At 45.8% G+C, this 17,758-nt stretch overlaps 1 protein-coding gene across 3 annotated transcripts; it reads right to left on the bottom strand.

Moving 5' to 3' along the window:
- Nucleotides 1-4,475: 4,475 nt before the first annotated feature.
- On the bottom strand, nt 4,476-15,720 carry e2f2 (E2F transcription factor 2). Of its 3 annotated transcripts, XM_035610746.2 has the most exons (8): nt 15,358-15,719; nt 14,906-15,176; nt 9,114-9,213; nt 8,285-8,504; nt 7,684-7,845; nt 7,444-7,558; nt 7,011-7,209; nt 4,476-6,407 (listed from the first exon to the last, which is right to left on the bottom strand). In XM_035610746.2, the coding sequence occupies exons 2-8, from the start codon at nt 15,170-15,172 to the stop codon at nt 6,133-6,135; spliced, it is 1,338 nt and encodes a 445-aa protein (XP_035466639.1). In that variant the 5' UTR covers nt 15,173-15,176; nt 15,358-15,719; the 3' UTR covers nt 4,476-6,132. The 3 variants fall into 3 exon arrangements, with proteins under 3 accessions (XP_035466639.1, XP_035466640.1, XP_035466638.1); XM_035610747.2 differs by having other exon boundaries at nt 7,011-7,206; nt 14,906-15,720; XM_035610745.2 differs by having other exon boundaries at nt 14,906-15,719.
- Between the last annotated feature and the right edge of the window lie 2,038 nt (nt 15,721-17,758).

Genomic DNA, 17,758 nt, shown 5'->3' with positions numbered 1-17,758 from the left:
GCGTGCGCGCGCGCATGTGCTCCACTCTCTCATTCTTACTCCTCATTTCTATGCAAAGTCCAGAGAAACCGCAGTGTGGTCGCCATGGATATGCAGAATGCCTCATTCACGGACCGGGCTGAAGGAGAGGAATTTCAATGGATGAGGTGACGTTGTCGCGGGGAGAGAACGGTGCTGTGAGGCAGAGGACATTCATCAAGTATCTCTGAGCAGTGGTGTCGTTCAGGGCTCTGCAATTTTAGCAACAACAAAAAAAACGTGGGATGGATGAAAGCAGCTATTTCATGTTGTCTGATTCGGGGCTTTTGCACAAAACACATCTGAAGTACCTGCTTTGCAACTGTAAATTAAAATCTGCACAAATCTGTCCTTTCATCATTAGACCAGAGGCGTTAGACTCTTTGCACCTTCATCTTCTTGGCTCAGGCGCCAAAGCTCCTTCTGGTTCCTTTTCATCTCATGAAAAGGTCTTTTTTCATTTAGGGAGGATTTTCTGAAGTCCCTCCCCAACCGACCTTCACCTGAAACCATCCGACAAAGTGAAAGCAAAGAGAGGTGTGGGGGGGGGGGACGCTGCAGGAGTTGTGTATAGAACATAACTCCTGCATGCCTGGCATTGTCCAGCCTGTCACAACGTGAAGAGAAGAGGTGTATCACTGGACCTGGCCTCAAGGAGAGAAGCGATACGATACACAATGAAGTGCAGATGGTCAGTTCCAGAAGCAGCATCAAAGACACTGGCTCTTTCTTGGTTTTACCACAAAACCAAAGCTGCATTAGCTTTATAAAGGGGGGAAATTAGTCCCAGCTCTTCAGACAACTTGAGGTCATTCTATTCAGCCCCTCGAAAACAGCCCCCACTTTGTGGTAAATGGGTGTTTTCTGTTCCTTGAAACTGCTTATTACGGCCACTCAGTGAATCGTGCAGCATGGACATGGCATCTCAACTGTGTGTGCACTCACAGTGCCGCTGTGTTTACGCTCGCAGAGACGGACAAACTCCTTTTTGTGCCGCAAGTCTCTCTGCACTTAGCAAAGAACCCAGACTCACTGAAAAGGCTAAAGGAGTGGTCGAATTGAATGTGACCCCGTTGGATATGAAAATTCACTGGGGACTAAACAAATGCCTCTCGTGGGATTTTTGTTTTCCATGCAAGTTTAGGGGCCAAACACCTTTAAAAATATGAAAATGTTCAACATGCAATGCAGGTCTCCAGAGGGGAAGCTGGAAAACACTCGACCCTATTAATCATTAAGAAAAAAGGCCCCGTCTTATAAGGAAGTGAGGGCACGCGACAGACTCCAAACAGTGCAGAGCCCCATAAATGGGCTCGGTGACCCGGTTTACTGGGGGGGCTCCTTCCTCCTTGTTTCTGTTGTCTGCCTGTAGTGTAGAACGTAAGTGAGGGGGAGAGAAAAGCAGACACAAACAAATATACAAAGAGGTTGCACGCATTGACAAATGCAGGTGTTCGTTGTATGCTCATTTTTGCACACGCTCTTTTGTCGCATGCATGTCTGGGCTGATGTAATGCAGAAGCTCGCTGTGTCCCAACAATACCCTCCTTCAGTTTCTTTGCGGCCCCTAGTAAAGAAGCAGAGCCTTTGTGCGCCTGCCAGCCTTCGAGCTTGGGCCCTGTTGTAAAACTGAGCAAACCGGTCTGCTCGGGGAATGAACTGACATAGAGTGGAGAACTCAAGTCCAACGACGGGGAGGGAGGGAGGGAGGGAGGGAGGGGAGAGAAATGGGGAATTGACGGAGGAAAACAGTTTTGGAAGGTGGAGGGAGAGTGCACGAGGGGTGAGAGGAAGACAAAGGTGGAATGACAGATAAAAAGGAGAAAGAGAGAGAATCCTTATTGTCTCAGTGCACACACTGGACAGGGGTGACTCACTTAATGTTTTCCCTCCTTGTCTCCACCCTTTTCCTTCCTAAACACCAAACACTGCACCTCCTCACTGTCATTCCCCGAGGTCAACGTGCTCTCTCTCCGGCCACTGATCATGGTAATTTCACTCGTTATTCATATCATGAACAAGGGCTTTCTTTCTTTCTTTCTTTCTTTTCCTTCACGTCATTTGAGAGCAAAGTCTCCTCATGGCCTGTGAGCGGTGAGGTTTTGGCTGTCGAGAAGGTACACCAAATGCAGCTTCTCTCTTTCTCTCCGACGCACGCACGCGCACACACACACACACACACACACACACACACACACACTGCAGCGCGGAGGTCGTAGCGACATCTTCCAGTAAAGATTACAGCTGCCAGGATTTCCTCGCTGCTTCCCAGCAGACCAGAGGAGTAGCACAGGGTCCACTAACAACTTTCCCGAAGAAAAAAAAAAAACCCTCCCTCTCCCTCGTCTCTCTGCTTGTTGACTCAGCTCCACTAGCTCTGCTATCAATTTACTGCCCCTGTCAAGCCATGAGGCCCGGGCTTACCGTAACATACCCCCCTCTTCTGGTCGACACGGATGACTGAAAATGGGAGGACTGGCGGGCGGGAGAGAGAGAGAGAGAGAGAGAGAGAGGGGGTTTGATTTATTGTTGAACACACCAGACTTTAGTTCCCCGCTGGAATAAGCATGTGAAGAGTCTCGGACAGGACAGGGCCTCTGTAGAAAACTGCTGACCCCAGCAACCTTCACAACTGCAGCAAGAAAACGTCCCGGGAAAGGCCTCTGATGCAAAAGGAACAGTGACGTTTTAGTGACAGCTTCTGATTTAGAAAAGTACATCGACCCTGACTCACTGACAGAGCAGCACCGGACCAGTGTCGTGCATGTCCTCTGCGGTTTTGTGACGAGTGCCTACGGAAGGTGCTACGCAGGTAAACTCTGCTTGCTTGCTGAGGCTTCTCAGCTGCCAACATACCTGCCCATCAACCCCGCCCTCAGATAAGGCTTCTTCTCCAGCATGTCGCAGTCGACGCAGTCGGTGTGGCAACAGGAAAAAAAAAGTTTTCCAGACAGGGAACACGGTCGTCAAACTTGTTTGTGATTCATAGCACACAACAAATGCGGCGTTACGTAGGATTCACAACGTCAGGGTTGCTCATGGCAATTGCGAAGAATCCTGGGAACAATTAATTCACAATTTGAACAGGAACTATTCCACCTACCTGTGGAATCACCTCCTATTTTTTCAATTTAATATCCGTCGATAACACATAAAATTGCTTCTGATCCCCCCAGATGATAAAAAAGTGGATGAAAGTTTTTTTTTTTTATGCAAACACAACCTGCTTAGACATCATCATTTGTGCCAGTCAGCCCTTGTGTGTGGCCCTGAACACACCAGCTATTCTCTCTTAATTGCCCCCCCCCCCCCCCCCCCCCCCCCCCATGCAATGTTTTGACCACAGCTTGATGCTGCTGATGTGATGCCAGGGCACAGAAAGGCTTTCAAATTTTTGGGGGTTACCAAGAATGTTTACTTGAGTCTCTTGTTGTCACAGCAGTTGGTCTGAAGGTGTGCTGTAGCAGCACTGAAGTGCTGTGTTGTGTAGATAGCGCGCACGCACGCACACACACGCACAGCCAAAGACTGTGTGTGTGCATGTGGAGTCTGGCATTTGAGTTTACGGCATCTTGTTAAACACATGAGCCGTTGTGCGCAGCATCTGTTAATAGACACTTAACACTAATATACACCTGATGTTCAGAAACAGATGCGGGAATTTGCATAGGACTGGTGTCGTTGACCACGTGTCGAAGGACACACTTAATTTCACTTGCACAGGCTGAAGTGTTTGTTTCTTTTCTCCCTAAGGCTCCGTTGGCAACATTTGAAGTCTGTGGCGAGCGTGAAGAACCGAGCACGTCGAGCTTATTTGGAAGCTCCTTGGAAAAGGACACATGAGCTTGAACAGTCACTCCCAAAGAGAAGTAAGCGAACACTGTACCTTCCTCTTCACCTTGTGTTTCAAGAGATTGATGGTTCCATGTGAAATAAAAAATGAATTTAAATGGAAAACTGTTCTATGTTTCCTTGAAAATGTCTTTCCCCCTGGATTGCATGGACACCATTCCACGCTGACCGCTGAACTTTGACATCTTGTGTGCCCCTGCCCTTTGTGCACTCGTTTCCAAAGCAACCAGCTCACAAAGACTGATGGCGGGCTTTTGTCTACTTGTCCGAACATGTTAATGGCTCATTCAGTGTCATCGTCACTCTTCAGTGTCAACCCATCCTCGCTCCTGAGGGAATGTCAATTCTTATTAACTCATCGTCATCAGTGGCTGTGGCCTTGCTGTTTTAACACAGACAATTCTCCATATTTAGATTTGAGCCTGTGTGAAACCATGGGTCCTCACATCAATCTATATTACTGGTAAGAAACAGGTGACATACAGGAACACATTGTTCAAAAGAGCAATGATTTTGAATATTTACTGATGTAGGGTGTTTGTAAAAATAAATAAAATAAAATTCTTGACATGAAAAGTGATTCACTTAAAAATGGAGCGCAATACTGAGTGTAAACAATGGCTTTAGTTTTTATTTAACAATTTCAAACAGACCACACAATATTACAAAATATTAAGTGCTGCATGTCTTAATGACCTCTGCAGAAAGGCCAGCGTCAACTTCGCAAAATTCTGAAAAAATAGGTATAAATACAGAAGAATTTATGTACAAATACCAGAAAAAATAATGCTCATTGAAAAAAACTACAAACTCTGAATTCAAATTCTCTAATCTACATTATAAAAACACACGCACACAAACACACCGTGACACCCATTTCCCAAGCTATCAAATACACACACACACAAGCACACATTTTCAAGTTTTGTTAGGACAGGACAGTTAGCTTATCTCTGCAATGTAGAGGGAAAGCTACAACAAAAAAAACATCAGCATGAAATTCACATTTCCAAATGACTAGAGCCCTGAACCAAAACGTTTGAACAGATAAAACTCACAGCTGCTCCGATCCGTGGTGCAGGTCTTTGACATTTAAAAGCGTTGCACCATAACATGTGGGAAAGAATTCATGGGCCTCAAATCTGAACAGTTAAGATAAATTCCTCGTCGCTCCTGTTGCTGTTAAATCAACAAACTCATTTTCAATTTATTTCAGAACAAATAGAGGGAAAAAAGAAATTGCCCCTCTAATTAAACCTTTATTATATAAATTAACCGAACTTCCACCACACCTGCGACACAGATGCTGGATTTCATTCTTCTCTTTCATGCTTTCGGGTTATTTCCTCAGAAATACAATAGTAGTTTTCACTACTCATCAGTAGGGGAGCAACTGGACTGGAAACAATGCCGCCAAACAGACGTCAGAGAGCGTGTGATCCTCTCGTTCAGTCAGCGGCTGTGTGTGTTCAATAAGCACCAATTATCAGTCATAGTCTCCGGCTCAAACTTGCATAGTTTGGCACTCGACGCAAGCGCCCAACAGGTACAAGGCCTGACTTAAAGCTTAAGGCAGGAGAGAGCAAACCTGATTAGACAGAAGCAACATCAGCACCTTCAAAATCAGCTGTATTTCGTAATATTTAGGCTCAGATTTCACGTGACAATGCGAGTGGATCAAGATATCTTCAGCATAATTTGATGCATGTTAAAGATAGTCGGACTCTTTACAAACAATCCGCTTGAGCTTACTCTCATCCACTGATTGAATCCTGTAAAGCTGCATGGCATTTAAAGCTGACTTAATACAAGGCTGCCCCCTATGGGCCAAAGAGTGGCACAGAAAACTTAAACTTTGGAAACAAGGAAGAAAAAAAAAATATTTCCTGAGTTGTCACACCGTAAACACTGCCCCATACTGAAATGTTACCAGATCTTTTGCTGGTAATATGCATAATATCTCACGTGTTTGTGTGAGATTACAAATGTTCATCATTGTAGCACAACCTGAAAATGTGACAGAAAAAAAATACCTCCCAGACTAAACATTTCCTACAATGATATGTACAATTGGGATTTTTACTTTATTTACATTAACATAGGGTGTAAATCACCCATTAGAATTACTGACATTAAAACAGGCATGACAAAAAAAAGTGATGGCTTCATAGTGTAATATTTCCTACTTTGAGAAGGCATTCAATTAAATAGCTCCCCCCCATCTTCTCCCTTAAATTCTACCTCCCCTCCTTCATCTATACCTCAGCTCCTCAACAGATCCCCAAGATCGTAGGTGTCGAAGAAATCGGACACTCCCTCGCCATCCTCCAGGCTCCACAGGTAATCGTCGTGGTCCAGCGGTGGAGAGAAACTGACAAAAGGGGTGTTGGGGTCAGCAGCGAATGAGGTGCCGGGAAGCTGGTCCTCTGTGATCTGGAGCAGGCTGGGGGGCAAACCCAACAGGCCCTCTACGTCCAGCAGAGACGGACTGGAGGTTACGGCAGAGGCGGTGGCAGGAGCCGCTGTCGACAGGTTGGCTGTGTTAAAGGAAATTGGAGTTTAATCTCATGTGTCTGAGTGTGTGTGGGTTCCTGCTGCAGAACGCTGCATGACGATATAAACTTTCACCACAAATTCAAAACTTCTTTTTTTGAATCTTGACCCTTTGTTTTGAATTCAATCTGCAGCATTTGATCTTTTTTTCACCTTTTGTGTAAATTAATGCCAAATTTTTAAAACTATTTTTATTTTGTTATATAAATAACATCCATCTATCCATTATCTATACTGAGTTATCCTTAAGGGGTCATGGGGTGGGGGGCTGAAGCCAATCCCGGCGGGAGGACACACTGGAGAAGGCCGACTAGCTCAGCTCAGCATAAAAACTGAAAGTTCAGAAAGAACTCAGCATGCAAACTCCGCAGCTCCACAGCAGGTGACCCCAAAATGTAATTTTGATATTTCTGCCTCTGTACGGATAAATAAAATTGAATTCTGTTGAGCATATATTTGAACTTTTGCCAGAGGCTCGCTGTTCACCCCTGCTTCCACCCTTAACCCTGAGCTAGGCTAATTGTCCCCTGACTTTCCAGCTCCAGCTCTTCAAGCTAAGACATAGATATTGATCTTCCCACGCTTACATTCAACAGGCTCCTCCTTGATGCTGTAGCTTGCTGGTGCCATCGGGGTTGCAGCTGGAGGGCAGAGGGGCTGAGGAAACTCCTTTTTAGGGGTGACAAGGCTCTTAACGGGGCTCGCATCTTCAAGACCCTCCTCCGGACACAGGTAGACCTCAATGGGGCCGTTTTTACTCTTCAAATAGATCTGTAATGACCCCTGCTGTAAGGAGAAAGGGACATAGTGTTCAATGTGCAGTTGTTTAATTATCGGAATCTTGAACTTCTGTCAGAATTTCTCACTAAGCAGAACTAATTTTAACATGGCCTCAGCCATCTGACAGCAAAATCGACACATGATGAAAACATTTACATGGTAGTGCAGTAGTCTTAGAAACTGAGGAGGAGGAAACAAGAACACATTGTTAAATTCAACCAAAGATGGACTCTCTCTCACCCCTGGTGTGTCTGGCACCTCCAGCTTGGTCTCAGCAGGGGCCTTGACAGCAATGACGGTCTGGTCTCGGAGGCTACCGATGGAGCGGATGTCCTGGTACGTCACGTATCCCAGCGTGCAGTGTGGGGTCAAGGGTAAACAACGGCAGCAGACATTAAGTGGATATTTGCATGTGTAACCAAACACAGAGGCGCTTCATCAGAAATGTGGTTAAAACGCAGAGCTGCATGTAAAGGATATCTCTGATTGTCTTTGTATTCAGTCAGCTGTTTGAGCTGTGTGGTGCTGGATTGAATCAGTTCATCCAGGGATCTCTCCGCCCTCTCCAGGTCTCCCAGCTCTTTCCTCAGGGCGCATGCCTTCTGTCCTCCACCCGCACCACCCTCAAATACATCTCCAACCCTACAAAACCACACATCATATGAACAAACAAAACCGAAAACATTTGGCAATTTGACTGCATTGAAATGAGTGACACAATTTGAATCTAGTTGTCAAAACCAGTGATGGACTGATAGCAATCCTTCGACGTGGTAGTGATTCCATGTTGTAGTGTCTAGTTAGAGCCACTAGGTGGCAGATAAGCTAAGCATGAGCAGGAATAGTGATGCATCAGTTGTTAACTGCTATTTCATTTTTGTTGTGACAGTCAGACATGTTGATGTCATGTACTACTTTTATGGAAATGTTAAGTAGTTCTAGCATTAAATGTTGATCGAGAAAAATTGTGTTGTTAATGGATTTATTAATAAGGCCTTTCCCAACACATTTCTTTTATTAGCTGTTATTTCAGATTACTCAACAACAAAAATATAACCCCTGCTGATCCATTTCTACTCACAGCCACTGGATGTTGTTCTTTGATTTCTTTCTGATCAGCTGGACTCCCTCAAGCACGTTGGTGATGTCATAGATGCGTCTCTTCTGGACCTCCAGGACCTCGGTGGCCCAGTTCAGGTCGAGAACTCCATCGGGAGACTCGGCAATCAGACCCACAAACTTCTTGGTGAGGAGACCCAAGGAGGTGTCGTACCGCGTCCGCTCCCCTGGAGACTTTGGAGCTGAGGGACACAGATATAAACAACACGGCATGTAAGGAGACAGTTTGTGATAGCAGCGTGTCCAACAGACAGCATGTAGTAACGGAGCACAAATCACGTTTTTACACATGGTTTCCGCAGGTTCATAACTTCATAGAATTGTACCTACGATATTCTTAGGACTCTAAGTTTCTGGAGTTCCTGGGACATCCGAGTCTGTGTGCGGCCTTTTCCCTAAAAGAGCGTCCATCTCTTCAGCTAATGTCTCCACATCCCATCAAGCTGCTGAGTGTTTCAACCAGTTCAATAACCCTCAGACCCAATCCCAGCCCCTAAACAGCCAGTCTGCAGATAGACTTTGGGACAGTGCTGTGTGTATGACGGATTTTTAACGAGACAGATACAATGGACGGTTACTACAGTTTTCACTACTGTTTACACTCGGAGCGGCCATCTTGAATTTTGAGGTCAGGGTTGGTGAGGTTCTTCTGACTCGTTACGATAGAAATTTCCTACCAAGAACTCGGAAACTGTGATCTCGAATAGAAGCACCACAGAGATGTTATTTACCCACAGAATCCACGTCATTGCACCTCCTCCCCTCACATCTGTGTCATGCGGTGTACTCACTCCTAGGACTTGGTATCCTGGCGGCGCTGATGCCTTTGCCTTTAGGCGTGCGGAACTCGGGGAGGTAAAGGGGGTCCTCCAGATCCAGCTTCCTTTTAGCCTGCAGGGCAGAAAATGTGAATACATGATGAAAAACTTGAAAATTCAAGAGAAAGAGGGGTTTTGTTATTTAGAAGTACCCATTTGGTCACTTTAATTGTGAATAATATTCCTCATTTGACTTTCTGTCCTTTCCGGTCTGTGGACAACTGGAAACAATGCGTCATACATCCTAATCGACTTAGCACATCTCACCGACTTTACACAAAGGCGAGATGAAAGTTAAATTGTTAAAATGTGTAGGGTGAGTCCAGAAAACAGTGACATCAATGCTGGCAAAAGTGCTAAATAGGGGGGTTGCTGAATACTGCCGTGTCGTAAATGTGACACCTCGAGTGCAGAAACAAAGCACCCCCTCACACTTTCCCAAGCACTTCAAGAGGGGCTGGTCCGTGTGTGTGTGTGTGTGTGTGTGTGTGTGTGTGTGTGTGTGTGTGTGTGTGTGTGTGTGTGTGAGAATAGAGTAGAATGGGTTGGGGGGTCAGCTCTTACCCCACCGCATGCAAAATGCCAGGAAATCCCTGGAATCACTCAATGACCTCTCCTCCCCCTTTCAAGCCCCACTACGTCCCCTTTCCTCTATGGCCTAACACAACAGGCTCTTCACTCTCTCACTCACTCACACACACACAGACACACAGACACACAGACACACACACACACACACACACACACACACACACACACACACACACACACACACACACACACACACACACACACACACACACACACACACACACACACACACACACACACACACACACACACACACACACACACACACACACACACACACACACACACACACACACAACTTACTGCAACTGTTATACATCATAAATCATACAGCTTCAAATGGAAAACACACACGTGACCTTCAGACCCCAGTATAAACCAAATATCCTAAAGCGATCGTTGTTTTATTCAGTGACCTACATAACAAAAGTGAAAGTCAAAATGGATTGTCGATGCCATCAAATGTTCACGGTGTACGAGAGAGGCTTCGGTCGATCAGTAGTCCCTCTTCACGCAGGACGGCCACACAACAACACACTGGTGACTGAGCTAACCAGGCGTGGGATTGCAGCTCGCTCTTCCTTAAGGCCGTTGGGTAATTTGTTGCATCTGGTTAGGACCTCACCTATTATCTTCTCCTTTCCTCCACCTCTCACGGCAAACACAACAATAATCCCCTTTTTGTCACCGCAGCGCATAAGAAGCCAGTGAGCTGCTTTGGCTAATAGGTTTAAGGGCGACTGACAACACTCGGACTCAGAGACGGGGAAAAAAAGTGGTGCATTGACGAAAAACATGTGTGGATGTGCCCGGGCGAGTGAGGGGATAGAGAAGGCTGCCATTGTCCCAGTGTGCTCCCTGACATGTCCACCTGTTGACTGGCGACATCTGGAGCAACGCAGCAAGTGTATGTGCGGCTGCCGGGGCGGCTTTTTAATGAATGACTTAAGCACCCAGGCAGCCAATACTGACAGGTCAGGGACAGGGGACAGGACAGTGTCTGGCGAACCTGTAACAAAATGGTAGCTGTAAGCCCTTATTCCGACTGAGGGAGGTGAAAGTTGTGTCTCTATTCGCTCTGAGTCCTGGTAGTAGCTGTTTAACGCCAGTTGCTACACACTAGGCATTAGATACTGGTTGGAGAGCCTACAAGCAGTGACAGCTGTAGTTTCAACAGAGAGAAGTGTCTGTCTGCACAAAAATTCAGCAGCTTCTGTGACCCGAATGTGCAGATCGAGCTACTGTACACCCCGTCCACATTTCCAGGCTGTTAGGTCTGCACACATGAAAAGTCACAGCCACAGGCACGGTGACATGTTGTAGGAGGAGGGAGCCAACGGTTTCACCCTGCAGCTGTATGGGTTAAAGGTGGGGGCGGCCTTTTTGCATGAGGGATTTCTCTGTTGAGTCAACCATATTACGCAAACATCACTTCATCGGGTGGAAAGGCGGGCCATCATCCGTTCACCCGCCCATAGACCACTGAAAGTAAAGTGCAATTTCATTTGTGGCCGAGCACACGGGCATGTTGCCTGACACACAATTATTTTAGGACACACACAGAGCCTCATGAATGGCATCATTGGATTAGTCTAGTAGACAGAAAGCTGGACATTGTAGTATGTTAGTCAATTTGAATCAGGTCCCCACGTGGTTGCTGTGCAGGAAGACACTATTAAGGCCGACTGCTGTGAGACGAAACAGGAAAGGCAGAGTCAGCTGCCCTCCTATTAACTCTGTCTCTCAAAAACGAACAGTATCACTCCCCTCACGTTTGCTCGAACCTCACCCTGCCTGTCTGCCTGCCCAGTTACACCCAGAGCACTGCGTGAGGCAGTCTGTGTTTGTTGTACATTCTTTGTCTGATTCATCCTGTCTCTGCCGCTGTGGTGAAACCTCCACAGTTGCGGTTCGCACACAAAGTCCCGGGTCACGTGGAGGACTTCTGCTGCCAGGCCCCATGTCAAACCAACAAACCTCGCCGGTCGAGTTGGCCGCATGGAACTCGGATTCCAACCGAGCCGAGGGCAAGTTACGGTACGCCTGCAAATGTCTACTCCTCCGTAAACAAATCCCTCACTACCACACCCTTGGGTAGTCAAAGGAAAAACAATGGCTGCATTGCTGATGAGATTGTCAGTGTGTCCCTCAAGAGGAAAAAAGCGGAGGGTGGATCTGCCCATTTGGGTTGCCGGTGGAGAGGTGGGGTGGGGGGCTAGTCTGCTTTGAAATGCAAAGCTCCCCCTGTTGAGGACATTATGCTCCAGGGCCACAGCTAACCCGAGGCTGTGGTAAAAAGGGTGAATAGGCCGAGAGAAGATTTTGTTTGAGTGCATACAGTTGGCAACGTGGCCAATGTCACAACCAGGTGGCATCGGTCTGAATGGGGCCTCACTACATGGGGTCCACGTAGGTTGGAGCCAGAGGATAATACGAGGAATCAGGAGTTGTGTGTTCATGAAATTCATGAAGCTCATATTAATGCTTACGCAGTATTTCAGATAGGGCACATTCCACAAATCTGGGAACACGCATATGTGACATTAGCAGGGAATAAGCGCGACATTGTTCCCGGTGGTCGTCATTATGCAGATGGCGAACGTCCTGTGGCCCATCGGGCATGTGGCCGTCGTTAACATTACTCGCCCCGGTCCGAAAACAGTCAGAGTTGTGATGTGAGTGCAGCCGTCAGAGACAGAAGCGGCTTCCCTGGACTTTGGAGGGAGACCCGAGGCCTGTAACACATTGACATCACTATCAAGCTGAAAGGAAACAGACGGAACATTATGGACCATTTCCACAACCTGCTTAAAACTCACACGGCAATCGTCGATGCTTTGCTTTTACTACAGTTAGTGTGATAAATAAAGTAAAGGTTAGATCTTCGCAGCTAAGGTGAAACATTAACTCATTCTTTAGATTGTTTTTTTGAAAGCACGTGCCCAGCGAGGCAGCTGTGGCACTGACCGCACATGTCTGCGATATAGATTTGTGTAGTTTGCCTGTACTCTAATGAACTTAGGTCTTAATGCTGAGCCGAGCATCCTGCTCTACAGTTGAAGCTAAGAAGACAGCGGTTATTATGTTGTTTACATTGAAGGAAGTACGATGTAGATGAAGAAGCAACACTTCCTGTAAATATACTTCTAGTGTCAGCCAGCAAGCGCACACGCACACACACTTAGATCAGCCACATTAGATCAGTGTGATGTATCCTTCATATCAAATGTTTGTCATGTCACAAATAAAGCAATGGTCAATTATCTATCTCATGTACAACTATTATTGCACACAATTCATAATACACATTTCTTTTTACATACGTACATACGTTACGTGTGCCGGCGGAAGCTACACGATGATCAACACGGTGATGTTTCAGGGACCAGAAGGAAAAAGCTTCAAGATCCGTATGGCCCTTTGTGATGACGGAATCATGTTTCCTTGCTTTTCATCATTCAACAGACCTATTTCAAAAGTTTCAGCCTATCATCTGCTCACAGCATAATTGGTTTGAAAGACATTAGAAAATGACCCCCCCTTCCCCAAGTTTACTGAAATGTGCTGAGGAAGTTTCAAAACCATGGGACTTTTTGCACTTTTGAAACCTGCTGCGTAATTTCAAAAGTGCATCACTCTGTCTCATCCCAATCAAGCTTTAGTTTTAGTCCCCCCCCCCCCCCCCCCCCCCTGCTGTCAGGTACATCTGTGCGCACCATCCCCTGGAGTCACCGAAAAGCCGTAGTTAACGTGATCACGACGAATCCAGACACTCTTCTGTGTGTATTGTATGCAAAAGAAGAGAGAGAGAACAGAGTAGAAGACCCATTTTATCAGCGTGAAAACACACTCGGCACACTGGCTCCTTATCTGCAACTTGTCAACATCTTCATCTGCACAGTAAACTCTGACAGGCCACATCCATGACAGTGTCATGGATGTGGCCTGTCAGAGTTTACTGTCAGACCTGTCTGTCTCGTGAACTCTTAATGCTGCAATCCACGAATACATATAGGTCACGGCCTGACTCGTAATTTAGTTCACCTTGGTATATGATCAGCCAGGTGGCAGCCTATTTCTCACTTTACTTATGTCCTAATAATCCTCTTGTAGGGGCCTATTAGGCCCAGGGCCAGGGGTTAACATGAGATTTGGAGACCCTGCGCATAAACCTTAACCCTTAAATACCCTTAGCTTTGCTGCACTTGGTAAATAGAAGAGACTGCAGGGATGTGTGGAGAAGGAAGGGACCCATATAACAACAACAGGTGTGGAGCACTATAACACGAGTGTGATCCAATCATCTCAGATCATCAAGCTTTTATAATCATCCCCCAGGAACAGGAAGCGTACCGTTTATACATGGTGGGAACGTATGAATTTAATGTTTCTTAAAGTACTTTCCACCTGAGCATACACACATTGACTCTCGGGAAAGAGCCGCCAGTTGTCCTGTTACGACCTCTGACCTTCACCTCCAGAGCCTACAGTGACAGAAACGGGTTACACAGGTCGTGTGTTGCCGCAGTGACAGGTGCAGCGGCAGCAGCTGTCATGTAATCACTGAAAGGGCTGTCCAAGTAAGAGCCTGCAAGACAACTTGTAAAACTTCTCCGAGCCCAGCCGAGTTTCAGTTCCCAAACGGTTAGTCGAATTGAAAACAGTGTAGAATAATACTGTACAGTGTTTACATTAGTGCCCCTCCCCTCCATTGTGTAGCCCTGCTGCCTTGCATATCTCCCACTGTGGGGGGGACACTCATCCTATTCACAAGAACCCCCCCCCCCCCCCGAAAAAAAAAACCAGGCCCCCCTCAAACCCCAAAGCTGGTCTCCAGCTACAGCTGGACTGCGGGAGAAGATGTCACTCAACTTAACATGGCAGGCAAGGGGAACAAGGGGACAGGGACACACACACACACACACACACACAAAGGCAGCTCATCATAACCGCCCAGCAGCAGGCACAGTGGCTCCGCTGTGTCTTATCGCGTCAAAACATAGTTTGCACATTCATACCAAGGGAAATCGAGCACCATCCCGCCCCCACACAGGCTCACTGTGCCGCTGCACTCAGTCAATCGCTCGTTATTGAAGAGTTGTGCAAATGTAGTAGAGACGTGTGCTCGCTGTGTGTGTGTGTGTGTGTGTGTGTGTGTGTGTTTGATTCTTTACCGGCAGTCGCCCGGAGGATGATCTGATGGGTTTAGCCTCGGGTCCGTGGGGGGTTGAATACAGGCTGTTGGCTCTTTGTTCGGCCGCGGCGGTGTTGCAGATCTGGGTGAAGTAGCCCACCGGCACCGTGCACATCGGCGGGCTGGACAGTCCGGTGCTGAAGAACTCGGTCCTCACCTTCCCCCCGCCGGCGGACACCACCTTCATCTTGAGCTGGGTGCAGGGCAGTCCCGCTGCCGGAGAGACGCCTTTGGGCGTTCGCATCATTTTCCTGAGTAGACTGAATTTAACCGGATTGGTGGAGCGGAGGGAGAAGTGAGCCTGTGGGCTCAGAGAACGGATCAATGCTCCTCTAAATCGCCCCCCCTGTTATCGGCAGACTGCTGCGCTTACAGGCGTCCTATGGACATATGTAACTACCCTGCGAATACAATAATAAAAGAGCAACTCACACAGCACAAATCGCACTGTTCTGATCAAAACGCACGAGTTTAAAAGATGTATTCGGCTTTAACTTGTCGTAATGTTCGTCCGTTCACCCAGCAGACAGGCCGGTGTTGTTATCCTTTGTCCGGTGACAAAGTGCAGAGGAAACTTTCCTTTACAAGTCAATAAAAGAAATGCCGTCTAAATAAAGACACAGTCTTCGACATCCAGTGTTTTAAAAGTCCAAATAGAGGAGGGCTTCCGGGTCTCATTGAGATCTGGTTCTTACTGTGACCCCCCTTTGATGCAGAAGGCGACCCGGTGCGTGTGACTCCTGTCCGTCCAGCTCGGAGCTCCTCTCCATACAAGGGGACAAGAGGTGGGGAAGAACAAGCTTTTTTAGCGCCAAACTCCGTCCCGCGAAATTTAGATCTCCCGCGGTTAGAGCTCGCCGCTGATTGGCCCGCGGCACGCTCGGCTTGTCAGATTAGCATAAAACAGTTGTTCAGGGGATGGGGCTCGTCCTCTTAAAGGGACAGCAGCACAAGTTTTGTGGGCATAATGTTCCTTTATTTCCAGGCTGGAGTTGGAGACAATAACTCCTTCTTAGTCCCAGTCTATACAATCACATTGTAACTTTTATGAATTTTTTTCTGGTAATTATAGGCAGTGATATATACAATCTGTTGACCTACATAAAAAGTACCTTGAGATTTCAACCCAGGCCTATTCATTTAAACAAAACAAATGTTGTTCAAGTTAACACAATTACAATTATATTTGATGTAATCAAATCAAAGTTGTGTATCCGCAAAGTTACTATGATATTTGAATGTTTAACTTTATAGCAGTAGAAAACATGAATTGACAATGAGTTGGGGGCAAGCCTCATTGAAAAAGTGAAACTCTCAAAAAGATTGACTGTTTCATATATATATATATATATATATATATATATATATACACACACACACACACACTAACTATACACACTATACAAAGTATATTATTTTTCAAATAGTGCGAAATTATCAATTTAGTCTCAATCTACAATGATAAATATGTACTTGACAAAAATGTAAGGAACAATAGTGGGTCAATATTCATGATTGTGGATATTATATAATTATGCACAGAAAAGGTTTCACTGACTTGACTTCCTGGATGAATCTTATGAAGTTTATAAGAAAGGAGCAGTTTTGTTGTGAACATATAGGAATCATTATTCGATGTGATGAAAGTGTTTTGTGGCCTGTTGCAAGGTGTTGGATAGTTTGTAGATGATAATTGGATTCATTCAGTAGCACTCTTGCTTATTGGCTCAGAGGAGATATTGAAAGAAAACAACCCCTCCCCCAACCCCACCAGACCCAAGCCGTATGACTTGACCCCCATTGGCCAAGGCAAAGAAGCCTAGCTGCCAGCCAAAGCAGGCCCATTGTCATGCCTCGGTTTGAACCATATATTTAAAATGGAACCCAAATATACTCTGAAATTAATTGTACCGTACTCACCCGAAATAATACCATATGACTGTATTTACAGTGTATAATTTAATGGGATATGTGTAAGGGGGGAAAGCTAACACGGTGACCTGCATGTCATACTTAGTTTAGTGTGATAAATACTAACAGAAGTGTCACAGTGATCTCCACATGATGCAACTCAAATGATCCCCACCCTCCTTCTCTTCCTCTTTGACATTACACTACAAATTGCGATCTTACATAATCCACAATCAGTTGTGGGAATTCTACCATGTTCACATTCTGAAATCCGTTTTTGCAACATCGCTGTATATTGCGTTGATCTGGATTACTTCAGTCGTGTCCTGTTAATTAGATAGAATGTTAATGTCCCCGCAAAAGTAGACATGGATGACAATGGCATGGATGATTTGAATGAGTTTTTTGAGTTTAAATTTTTCATTGAAAAATACCACCTTAATAATTATAAACATCTCCTGGGGTATCCTGCATGTTTTTCCTGTGGTAAGATTTCAATGTTTCCCTTGTTGTGAGAGACATTTGTCAGGAACCAGTGACGATATACGGCCTGTTAAAAACCATGAGACACTGACCCGGAAAAATAAACTTGACGTAATTGATCATCATGATGGCTGCAGGGGCAAAATATAAGTAAATTGCTTACACCACAACAAAATGTTGAATTCTGTTTTCTAGACTAAATTTAAAAAAGCATTAATCATGTTTACATGGGATTTTCAAAGCTGCAAAATTATTAAATATGTATTGTGTGTTTAAAGTCATTGTAGGCATAATGTGAAATACCTCACAAGGGGGCCTCACTGACAGACTGATGTTGATAGTAATGACATCCTTTTCGTTTGACACATGGCAAAACTTGTTCGTGGCATGTTCATGACTGATTTGGAGCTGGTTGTATGCAGCTCATATGAACGAGGAA

Source organism: Scophthalmus maximus, chromosome 15, assembly GCF_022379125.1.
Source record: "Scophthalmus maximus strain ysfricsl-2021 chromosome 15, ASM2237912v1, whole genome shotgun sequence".
Classification (NCBI taxonomy): domain Eukaryota; kingdom Metazoa; phylum Chordata; class Actinopteri; order Pleuronectiformes; family Scophthalmidae; genus Scophthalmus; species Scophthalmus maximus.
Note: the sequence above shows the minus strand (reverse complement) of the source record. Positions and strands in the feature narration are given on the sequence as shown.

Bases quoted from the DNA above. Each gene is read 5' to 3' on its own strand.
- e2f2 (XM_035610745.2), bottom strand. From the start codon at position 15,172: ATGATGCGAACGCCCAAAGGCGTCTCTCCGGCAGCGGGACTGCCCTGC. The intron at 7,559-7,683 runs ATATCCTTTACA...CCCACACTGCAC, and splicing joins GAATACAAAGACAATCAGAG to GCTGGGATACGTGACGTACC. The intron at 6,408-7,010 runs GTAAGCGTGGGA...CCTTTAACACAG, and splicing joins CAAGGAGGAGCCTGTTGAAT to CCAACCTGTCGACAGCGGCT.